This window comes from Lytechinus variegatus, chromosome 14 (genome assembly GCF_018143015.1).
Source record: "Lytechinus variegatus isolate NC3 chromosome 14, Lvar_3.0, whole genome shotgun sequence".
NCBI lineage: Eukaryota > Metazoa > Echinodermata > Echinoidea > Temnopleuroida > Toxopneustidae > Lytechinus > Lytechinus variegatus.
This window is the reverse complement of record NC_054753.1, coordinates 19,918,326-19,930,775: the sequence shown is the minus strand read 5'-3', so window position 1 is coordinate 19,930,775 and position 12,450 is coordinate 19,918,326. Positions and strand designations below refer to the sequence as shown.

Sequence of the window (12,450 nt, the reverse complement as noted above, 5' to 3'; positions counted from 1 at the left end):
GGACATAGATTGCAGAAAATTTGGGATCTTACCATTTATAAGCTAGGTTTGTTTTAAATGATGTGTCTAAACTGAATGTTATCGATGATATATTTACACCCTAAACTAGGGTGGATTCCCATGTAAACCCATTTGCTGAAGTCAAGAGTCGAGGAGAACAAAAAAAAAGCAGAACAAAGAAAGTCAGAAATCATACCATTGTGTCCATTTTTTTTCAAACTAGACCTTTATTGTCATAATTGTCAGAAGTTTTCTCCTCAGAATAGATTGTTCAACCGGTAAAATTTGATTTCTCTATTATCATGGGCAATTAGGTTAGGATTACAGAAACATGCAGACAGTTGCCAAAATTCTTGACTTACAAAAAGAACTCCCTTATTGTTCTTGCTAATTGCGGGATTGGAATTTGGAAGTCTGTATTTCTATTATGTTAAGTAAAAAGAGGAAATAAGGTCAAAAGTATGTGTGAAAACAATGCAGTTACAATGCATTTATTTGAAGGTGTGTATAAGGACTATTTAGGATTTTTTTTTCTTTCTTTTTGTCCTATTTCCTATTGAATATTTGTTGGCTGCATAATGCCATTGTTTAGTGTCAGTTCCGGAAACTGTGACTTCTGATATTTAAAAAGGTGAGGGTTATAAAACTGGTCTTGAATGCTTTGCCCTTGTTTTTACAGACCATATAGTTTCAACCTATCCCATATTTTCTTCACCCAATGACATGTTGGAAAAAAATAAGTATAAAAGAAAGAGGTAACTGGAATAGGATAGAACACTGATAGATCATATGGGAAATTTAAAACAAAGGAAGTAAAGATTAGCATGGAAGCATAGAATGATCTGCTTATCCACGTACAACCCCCCCCCCCAAAAAAAAAGAAGCAAAAACACCCACCGAAATTGAATAATCAATACTAATCAAAATAAAATCAGATCGTAAAATCAAACATCGACATTAAGAGCGAAAAGGGGCAGGAGTGATTAACAAGTTGCATTTAGCATTATCCATTTGCAAACCCATAACTTGTACAGTTGGTATGAGAACCAGTTATTAACAGAATGATTTTAATGAAATATTTCCCCTCTGAAATACTCTCTATCTTTTGATTTTTTTTTCAATTGCGTAATATTTTCCACTGACATAGTTTTGAAAAAGTTTGGTACATATATAGTAGTTACCTAACCTACATATTTAGAGATTATCCTGTCTTTCTTGACAGGTTTATTTTCCTTCTTGTTATCTAATCCGATCCCCTTCCTTTTCCTCAGGTCAAATCATGCTCAATGCCATTAGCAAGAGGACTGTAAATCCGTTTCTTTCCCCCTCCTAAGTTTGTATCTTACCCGAGCTATTCTAGAAGCTCTAGGCCAAGTTTAGAGGAGAGTGCCTACATGTAGTCTGCTGTTTCATACCTCTAGTTGGTTGGTTTTAGTGATATTGCGGAAGTTCTTTCAGGATGAGATATAATAGGGTAGCCCTCTTATGTTTCCCCAATTGACAAAAAATTTCCATGATTATAAAGGGCAATTAGTCCGCAAAATTTCAAAATAGCTCCTTCAAATAAAGATAAAAAGGCTTTGTAAATTACTCTCTTGGGGAAGGGGGTGAGTTGGTGTTATTTTGACTTTTGTTGATATAAAGATTTGAGATTTTGCCAAAATCCTTTGTTCAAAAGAAGAAATTAAGTGGGATCTGATCCTGAGAGGTGGCTATTTTAGGTTAAATTCAAACTCTTCTTATACTCCTGGCTTAATTCTATTAAATGGAATGGCAATAAACATCAAATGTATACTTCTCAAAAAAGGGTTTCCTTAGACTTCCATTTTAAATCCTTTCAGATATAACTCCATTTTGAGGCTAGTATTTGTGAAGGAAGAAGTCCTCTGGATGAGACTAATTGACCCCCTGCCCTCCCCCATCCCCCTCTCTCGGTTCAATATGCAATGAAGTATAACTCCTTGAAGAAGTGTTCTGTGGATTTTTTTTTGCATCTGTTTTTAATCGTGATGAATCACAGGCCGCCAGGAACTCGCTGGCCCTGTTGCAGCCGTTCCTTAGGGTCTCCAATTTAAGTTTCTCATTTTCGATCTCTACTCCGAACCCAGCAACAAAACCTAATCCTGATGCAGACAGGGAGATCAGAATAGGATCAGAAAGGCAGCATCCGGAAAAATATAGTGACTTTTCTCCCTTCCGACCGTCCGCTCTCATCCGATCTCTCCCTGAGATTCATCTCAAAGCCCAAGACTCTGTTCAGAAGACGTCTTTAGCTCTGCTTTTGGCATTACCCTTAATTCAATACACATCTTTTGAGCTTTAGCCACAACTTGTACACTCTGGTAATTTTGGCTTGTCGGGCAGTTTTCTTGGCAGCCTTTCCAGCGATGCCTACACAGGAGTTCATAGACTGACTTGTGTACTTTCCTTTCATGACGACGTCGACAACAACTTGTGTGGCTCGATAACCTGGTTGACTGTGTAATTCAATTGGCTGTATAAAACTGGAGTGGATTCCAGTTTTAGAAAGTATACTCGAAGAGCTCGGAGAGAAACACAGGTGCTTTGATTGCCAGTATTTAATCAGCATTGGATGCTTCGCTCGTGTTCATTTCACATCCATCCCCTCTTTCTAGCATTTCGTGTATATCTTACAAAGGAGGGCGGTCATCCGATTCAGTGCTCTTTATTTCATTTCTTAAGTATCCAGAAAAAGGATATATCCAGAAACAGGATTTTGCTTGGAATACTCAATTTGGAGACGATTCCACTCTCGAATGGAAGTTACTTCAATATCTCTGTGACCGTTGTAAGCCATAGTTCTTGTGAAATATTACTTGGAGTACACAATCATCCAAAAACTTTTCCAAGATGTCTAAAATTGATACAGACCTGAACTGGTGGGTGTATAGGACCTTGCGTAAAGGAAATCACATTAAAATCATGCCTGTTGTTTCCAAATATGCAAGGTAGGTTGCTTTCCAATTCCTACAAACTTTTGAGGATATGGGTAAAAGTTTCAGAACTGTCAAAAGTTTAGTTTTCAACGTCCTTTCATTTTATCTTTATGTCTATCTTTCAAGAGATTCGGACATGCATGGATTAGTATAAGTTTGCATTGAGGGAAATATCATTGAAAAGCCTGGATAAATGTATCTCTAAACACAACCAAAGTCAAATGATATTTTTATGTAAGTACATTCACCATTTTAAAGTATTTGATGATCAAGTTATTTTGTGGTAGCCAATAGTGCAACAAATTTAGTTTGTATATTTGATATGTACACATGTTTTTTGATCATCAACAGTTCTAGGGAGATTGCATTTTACTAGTTTCTGGATTTGGTTGAAACATGTATGAAAACATTTTTTTTCTTCAAAATCTGAGTCATTTATATGCGATGATGTTATATATTAGTATAATATAAATAATAGTACCAGTCAATTAGACTTTTCTGGTTGGGAGCAAATGGGGGGGGGGGGATGGGGAGTAGTTACACTCCAATTTTGTAGGACCCATATTATTTTAAAATTAAATATTGAAATACTTTGATGGAAGTCTTTTAGATTTATGATGTATTTGAGATTTTCACGACTTAAGCCTATCAAGTATTTTTTTCTTGTCTTCCTTAATGTCCTTCCTTTTCCATTTATATTTTTATATTTTATTTATTCTTTTTTTTTTGGGGGGGGGTGATTTCCTTTTTTTCCTTATTTATTAAGACCAAGGTGGAGGAAATGAAAAATAACGTTCATTGCTCATATCAAGAGTATATACTATGTAACAATCATGTGAATCATATTTTTGTATTAAAGAAATATTTTAGAAACACCCCACGATGATTAAGCATTCATTCGCATCCTTATGGGTATTAAGTCGTCAATTACTCATTGCATATCACAGCAATGCAGATCCTATGTTAATTGGTCTTGCTAAATGAGCTGTATCGTGCTGCCCGTCAATCAAATTATTTCTAGTTTTACATCAATTAATGTGAAAGGTGGCATTGACTGGTACACGATATTGGGCTGGGTGTGTTCATAAGTTAACTTTAAGTTTCACTTAAAGTTAATCTGGATTGAAATTCATGTTATATATTAGGGTGGGGTGATGTAGCTATTAACCCAGTTTAGATAAGGAATGTTCAAAGTATCAAAATTATTTCTAGTTTTACATCAGTGTGAAAGGTGTCATTAATCATGTACGCATCGGTATTCTGCTGTCTGATTGGTTGGAAGAGGATTGAGCTTGCGATCCAGTTGTAAGGATTCAACATGTCAAACCCTTACGATTTTCCTTGCGATTTGTCTGACCGGTTTGCGACTCTCAAGCTGACAAGAGCTGTGATGTCACATCGCCCCTCACTCAGTTGCAAGCCATTCGTAGACCAGTCGGGTCATAAGGTGTGCGGTGGCCTTTAGGCATAAAGTTACTCGATAGTAGATGTGTTTATATGCATCAAAATTCATTGAACTTTGTTATAGATTTTGACAGAATTAAAAAAAAACAATGTAACATTTCACCCTTTTTCCTCATTTCCTAGTATATGCATCTGAGGAAAAATGCAATTCTTGAATATTATCAAGTGAATGTGTTCAAAATGGTGAAATAAGGGATAAAATGGCATCCCGGGCAAGGTCGTAGGGGCGCGGGACAAATTGCTGAATTACGGGACGTCTGGTCACCCTGGTCCCAGCAATCCACAGTGTTAGAACTCTACAAGGTATTTATTTTTGTGAATAGGAGTAAGCGTAAAAATGGCTTTCCATTTAACCGTCTATATGCTGGCTGAAACATCTCTAGTTTCAAGTGTAAACACACCTCTCTCCAGGGTTCCCTTTTATCAGGTGCCAAACGCTAGTACCAGACTGACTCTCGGTGCTCATGCAGCGCCATCACCCGCTCTCGACCCTTTCTCTAAGAAGGACAACGCTTCATTCTGGCTCTCCGGATAATAAAAAGAAAATCACTCCTTCCTTCCTTCATCAAGCTATCATAGCCAGACTCATTGAAAGGTCAAATTTGTCGCTGATAAATGTCGCTCTAAATTCGCCATGTCCTGATCGCGAGGGCAGATTGAGCCAAATGTTATTTGCCCGTCATTATTTGCTTGAGACGTGGACCTATTGCACCTGATGCGTGAGAGCCTGATTGGGGGCTGAAAAGGTTCTTAGTGGGGAGTTTGGGGAAGCCTGGAAATTGGGAGTAATTAGCACCTGTGGATATTACCAAAACCCTGCCTTTGAATACTTATGATTAAGTCAAATCAATTTATTTGTGTCAAAAGGAGGAGTTGCTAATTTCTTATTACATGCACATTAATTCAAAAGCACAATCTCCCATTTTTGCAGGCTCATTTTATTAGAACAGAATTGTTATATATGAACATGAAACCTATTATAAACATTTGGAACATCCATGCTACAAGCCTTGTATTTTGGTATTTTAGGGCAAGGCCATTCGTTTACAATTATGGCACATTTCTTTATAACAGCACAAAGGATGAAATTTAAAGAGTGACAGCAAATCTCTTAAGGCTAATGAGAGAGGCAATCAACCCAAAACTAGGCCTTGAATTAATTCAAGCCCTGCATCTGTGAAATTTAAACCTCATAACTTGTCTTTAAAGATATGTTATTACTGAAACATTTAATCTGAAAGTGAACTATTTTAGGGGTTTGGGCACTCTTTACGGTAGGGAAGTTACCCCCCCCCCAAAAAAAAAAACCAATAACAACAACTAAGTTTTATTGGTATTCTGAAATGGTTGGATGATTACTCGTTAAGGGTCCATTTGGAAAGCCCATGTAATGACAGTACCCCCACCCCTTCCCACAATGGATGAAACAAGTATTAATCTTCATCCATGGGGAAAATTGCGATTGAACAACAAATTATCCTGTACTTATGTCATTTCTGCCGCTGGGGAATTGGAAATATTGAGAGAGAGTTTGATTAACAGACTTTAAAATATCAAAGGCTTTATTATTGTTAGGATTGTGTCTTTTGAAATGTACTACATTGTACTCTTTCTGGTACTACTTTTTCAGACAATGAGACTTCATGATTTGTCCAGCATGTGAGAAGAAAATTGGCTCTTATGGGTTTGGTCCACTGTGTATTGTGTGATCGGGTGCTGTATGGAACCATTTAAGGACCTTTATAACCTCCTGTTGGAATGATAGTGGAAATTAGAACAAGAAAGAGAGAGAGAAAGAGAGGGGAAGAGACAGAAGAGAAGAGTGACAGATTGAGCAAATGAGTGAGAGATTGAGAAATGAGAGAGAGAGGGGTGGATAGGAGGAAAGGGTAGAAGGAAGGAAGGAAAGAAAGAAAGATGCAGAGAAAGGAAGAGAGAGGTGCAGGAAAGGGGGGGTAGTGGGGGTATAAAAAAAGTTAGATATAGAAATAGAGGGGGAATGAGAAGAGAAGAGTTGGAAAATGTGATATTGACAAAAATGGTTATAAATGGAGGAGAGTTGGGAGGAAAGAAGTAAGAGAGAACTAAAAACTTAAGTAGGAAATGAGTAAGAGAAGAAGTAGAAGGGAGAGAGAGTGAGGGATGAAGAAATAAGAAGAAGAGCAAGAAAATAGAAGATGAATTTAGCCATCTAGACATGTGTTCCAGGTTGCCGTCGGCAACTGGCGATACATTTGACTCATTCCGAGGTATCCCTAACAGGTTTGATTGAATGAGCTCATATCGCAGCAATGCAGATGTGCATTAGGGGCAATACCACTGGCCGAGTAAATTGGGGGTAGACTGGTATTACAGGTATCAATGGAGATTGTGGTTTCTGCATTTGTTGATCTTGTGTGCGGTCCAATCCAGCCGACTGACAGTATTGTCACTCGCCATTTGTGTGTGTGCGTGCGATGCCTGGAAGTGGAAGTATGTCTTCTGTAGTAGGATATTTCCAGGCAGGCTTTTAGGTCTTTAATTTCCTTCCTCCAGAGTGTGGAGACAGGTTGCCCTGTGGATTTTGAAGAAAGTGGATAGATGCATTTTATTGATGCTGTGTGAGTTGTTCTATCTGTAAGTAATCATATTTCATCCTCTCGAGATGGTACATGTTTATAATACCATGTAGACTTGAGATTGTTTACTGATTTGTATTCCATTTGAAGGTAAACATAGCATGTAGGCCCTATGTGTTGGAGACTCGGAAACAGTCTGCAGTGAAGTTGTTCAGGTGTCGTAACCAAATTTTTGTTCTGCTTTATTCTGACATATAGTTTATATGTCAATAACACCTCCATGTGAATAATACTTGTGCTTTTTTGTTGACACTACCTGTAAACCTAGTAAGTTAGTTCTGGTTTAAACCACCATGCTGTTCTTGCACCTTTGTGGATTAACAGTGAAATCCTATAGCCTAATCCTGTAAGTTAGAGCTCTGATCGGATCGGATGATCGGGACCACATACTTTTCCCTATGATTGGTATCGGTCAAAAAGATCGGCAGTAAATATCGGATTTTGCTATTTGTTTATCAAGCACAAAAAACAGACCCATATTGTCCTCAACTGACCTGATTGTCCTTAGCTGACCCCATGCATGCCAAGCACTACTCACATATCTTATTCTTCCCTTGGGAGTCTGGGTCTCACTGTCAAGCGAGGCAGTGATTTACGATTGTTCAAGGCCGACATGATCCAGCTGGTTGGTATCACTACCAGCGTTAGAATGGATCCCCGCCCTCAGAGCGCGCCCTTGTAAATGTGTCATCGCAAGCCAAAGCCCGGCCGTCCACTAGCTAAAGAGAGGGAGATGGAGGGGGAAAGGGACCATCGGAGCTCATCTAATAAATTTCCCAACACAGACACTCGATCCGATCCGCACAGAGAGTTAGAGAGAAGGTGAGAGAGAGTTTGGGAGAGGAGACGGAGGGAGTTATGGAAGAAAAAAAAAAGAGAGCAGAGAGTAAACCTCGTGGAATGATGCCAACTTTCATCTGAGGGTATTTAAAATTTGATCAGGCCTGACGGAAAATGTAAGAAAGGTCTGATTTTTTTTATTCGTTTTTTTTGTATGAAGTCGTTGTTTCTTGTTGGTTGTTTTGTTGTTGCTTTTTTTCAACAAGCGTTAATCATGAAAATAGGGATGATTAAATGTTGAAGTAACAGCCTCGATGTCATATAATCATCAATGGAAATACCATATTTTGTATTCAAAGTAGTGGCGGCACTGGGATGGGGGGGGGAGATTTGAATAAAAAATGACGTCCATAATCCCGTAATTTAAACAAACAAAAAATCTTGTCTGCCCTCGGCTCGCCCCAACATTTTCCATATTGATATTCACTGAAGATAGCAGCTATGAATTTCAATACAAGAAAGAAAAACTTGCAATACTGGAAAATTAAAAGAGAATATTTCAGAGATAATTGGAATTTACCATCACTCAGAAACGTTCTCTAATTGTTTTTCTCCTCTCTTCCACTCTGCTTTCACTCAAGATACAATGAATCAACTAAGTTCTCTCGTTCTCTTGCCTCTGGCTCTCCACCCTCTTGGATATGCTTTCCCTTTCATCATCTCAATGAATGACCATTCACAGCATCTTTTTCACTCATTTGCAATGCCAGTTTTCACGCCCCGACACTGAATACTGGAAACACTTCTCAAAATCGCACCTCAAATTTTCCATAACATTCCATCAAAAACATCTGCAAAAAAAAATTGTCCCTTGCCCACACCATGTCCCCACCCCCACTTGTGGCACTGCCCACGATACTACACATGTATTTAAAAAAAATACTTTGCAAAATATTTCATTTGAAATACCTTTCAAAATTACGAATTTTTATCATTTGAACCTACATGTATAACTGGGTCTATTTTTTTTAGACTAATCGAGAAAGTACTGGTGAAGGCGGCGTGTGTTGGAATGTCATTTTGATTGTGTGAGGGGATATAAAAAAGGTTGCATTGTTTCGAAACATAAAAGGAATTCTCCGGCTCCCACCACCTATCCTTCTTTCTCTCTATCTCCCTCGCACACACAGATGGGGGAGGGGTCAATTTATTTCTGAAGTCACGACCTTTCCTGATAAGGGAACCATGTGGCTTCTTTGTTTCCCCAAAAATTTCATTGGCTATCGAAGGTCCAATCAGCTCAAGTGAGCTGGTTGTGTGTTTACTTTCTGTTTTGAGCATGCAGACAGTATCGAGGGCAAGGTAGGGAAAAACCTCTTCATTCTGACCCTCTGACATGCGGGACCGTAACTCCATGGTTGGAGCTAGCTCGTAAATTTTGGTGAAGCCTTGTCCTTGCTTGGAATTGACCAATGAGAATCGTTCCCTCTAATTTCCATCCACGACACTCGACGCTGATTGGATTTATCATCTGATAAGATCTCTTTCATATGACAAGGTTGTTTACAAAACCACTGGAGCGTAATGCCCATCAGACGATTAGGGGGATTTTCTCAAGTGGATGTTTCCAAAATATGAAACAAGTCTGGTCCCTGGGGTCAAAGTTGTCAATGAAGGAGTTGTGGGCAGGAAAGGGTGTTCATATTTTGTTAGGGACGCACCATAAGATATCCAGGGGAGGGGGTTGGAAGTTTGAAAAAACCTTGACTTGCTAAATGAGCAACAACAAACTGACTCAACATCAGATTAAAAAAAAAAAAAACTTGGTCCACTGACAAATCATCTCAAAGGTGAAAAAAAACCTTGTCTCAATGGAGGATGGGGAAAAAATGCTCAAAGAAAGGAAAAACAAAATCACTACCCTGTCCCCGAACTCTCCATCGCTACAATCTGGCATTACCGTATTTGAAAGTAACATACACCATTTCTCTCATTCCTTTCAGCCCCCCCCCCCATTCTCTCTCCCCCTCGTACGGTACCGGTAGTCAGTCTCTCTCCCCATCTCTTCCTCTCGAGCTCACTGAATCATTTGAATTCCCAGGTCATCATATCAGGACGGCCAGCATGAAGATCCGCCAAGCACCTACCTCGATGTGATTGTTGCACGCGTACACGTGGTCTTTTTTTCAGTTGTGTGTTTCCTCCGATCCTTCAGCTGCATTCATATCACATTATCACACCCATGCACAACTAAACCCACGACTAAATATGCACTGGATTTAATCAGTATCACAAACAAGTTTTATTTATACCGCCAAATGGGAATAAAGTATAAAGATACATTTTTTGTATTTTCGTGATTTAAGTTGGAAACTTATTCTAACTGTAACATGTACAAACTACAAATTTGAATTGGTGGTCATGAACAAATAATTTACTTTATGGACAATAAAGTTATTCAATTCAAAATGACATGAACCACCCCCCCCCCAAGAAAAAAGTATGGTTTTAAACAAATGCAAACGATGAATGAGAAAGAATGACATGATTTTCAAAAAGTTGAGAGTGAGAGATGGAAATGATAACTTGAGGAAATTGAGGTAAAATATGAAAACATGTAGTCAAGAAAGGAAAATCAAAATTAGAATCAATGGAGGAGTTGGTTTACACCCCTCTTCACTTTCTTGCACAGCCTACATAACCGCTCATCTTACTGCTGGAAAGAAGAAAATATAAACATGCTTTTCATATTCTTAGACTGATCAAAAATATAAACATGCTTTCAAAACACAACACATCAAGTTTCCTTTATTTTTTGAAATATAACAGAAAGTGAAATAACAATTGAGAACGTGAAACAAAACAGAGAACATGATGGGCTCAGACTTTGGAGGTCGCGATAACATTCTTGTGCACGGTGGTGGAAGTAATTTACGAGCGTAGCCTGCCAAATGGCGCTAGCTGGGCAGAAAAAAGTGAACTGTAGTGTAAATCTTTTTCTTTAAGAGGAATGTGGAATGATTGAGGGGCACGCGACTCCAATTAATCCGCGGTTTTCTGCATGGCAACAGGTATTTTTAAAATCTCTATTGTGGTAACCCCGGAGCAATGATGACCTCAGTTAAGGACATCAAGACATCCATTTCACTGTTGCAGCCATATCGGCTTGCAGCATGGCAGCCGACCAAGAGCTAACACAGCAAGCGCACAGCAGCTACGGCCGGCTAGTGCAGCCAACTTTGGCCCGGCGCGGTGCGGGGAATTTTGCATCCGATCATAACGATACATTTTCTATGATCGGTGATCGGCATGAAACGATTGATCAGCATTGATTAGATCGAGATCGGCTGCCGATCCAAGAATCGGTTACAGGGTTACCTTAGCCAAACTTGAACCGTGCATTCCTCTCTTTCTGTAAATGCGTGTTCTTGGTCAAAATATGGTCTATATCATCATGAGGTTTATAATTCTGTGTCTTTTGTTTACAGATGAAGACTACTGTATTTGCATTCATAGTGATTCTTCACTGCAAATACTTACATGGGGGGGGGGGTACTCAAATTATAACATGATACCTATGTGCCGCGCCAACTCGAAAATAGAAGAATCTGGAACTAAAAAAGGGGGTCTCCGGAACTCCTTGGATTGTAGGCGTAATTGATAGTGGCTATGGAAAAAACTGCATGTGTCTTTTTAGTTTTGAGCTTGCAAAAGCTAGCTAGGGGAGCTTCAGGGCCTAATGCTATATGGCTCTGCGCCTATCGAGCTCGCTGCTCCAACCGGCTGAGTTTGTAATGGGCATGCATTGGAACAAGAAATAACAAATTCAAGGGCCTCCGGAACAGAAAAAAATTTGAATTTCTTTGGATTTCTGAGTTGTTGATGCTCTGGAACGGCTGAAAATCAGGTTCTCAACCGCGGCACATACGTATCATACATTTATGATTAGTACCCCTGCCCCCCCCTGCCTGGGTGTCTTATTTTAATGACTTTTCCCCTTGATTTCCAGGTCTTCTCCTTCTTCTGATAACATGTGATGCTCATATACACATTAACAAGAGTGGTTTAATCTATTTCTATTTCCACTTGTTTAAAGTTTCAAAACTAATGAGTATACTGCTTCTGTAATACTATATGGTTAACATGGATAATTGATTGCAATTTTCCCTATCTCATCCCTTATTTGTCTCTTTTTGCTACCTTACAGTAAGCTGTCATTAGACGATATCAGCAAACCCAAAGACTACAAGCACATCTTCCATGTAGGGGTCGACGGAAAGGTCGAAGGTGACCCAACGTTTGGGGGCGACTAGTAAGTATCTGTCCTAAAAATTGATGATTAAAAAGTAATTATATTAACTGCAATGCTTATTTCATTAAGAGCATTTAATATCCTTTTCTTTATATTTGGAGCTCTACATTAATGAATGACAGGTACTGTCACCGACTACCTGGGGTGATGGTTTCTGTTCGCTACATTACACAAACCATCAGGTTAAGTCCTTCAGAATTGGACCGTCGATTTACATTTTATTTGGGGGTTTGGGGGTAAAATTATGTATAATTGATGCAAACAATAGATACTTGTGATGGCGAATGCGATGATTTTTTAATTGATAGTGAATTCATAA

The 12,450-nt window shown here is 38.9% G+C and overlaps 1 protein-coding gene across 11 annotated transcripts in view; it reads left to right on the top strand.

Annotated features, from left to right (window-relative positions):
- Nucleotides 1-12,450, top strand: part of LOC121427221 (serine/arginine repetitive matrix protein 1-like) — an 86,667-nt gene that overhangs the window by 46,472 nt on the left and 27,745 nt on the right. For 9 of the 11 annotated variants that reach the window (XM_041623511.1, XM_041623510.1, XM_041623509.1 and 6 more), the window contains one exon: nucleotides 12,027-12,131. In XM_041623511.1, the coding sequence (XP_041479445.1) occupies nucleotides 12,027-12,131 (105 nt within the window). Of the gene's footprint in view, nucleotides 1-2,564; nucleotides 2,970-6,716; nucleotides 7,038-12,026; nucleotides 12,132-12,450 lie in introns of those variants that run through there. The other 2 variants (XM_041623514.1, XM_041623516.1) reach the window with 2 other exon arrangements.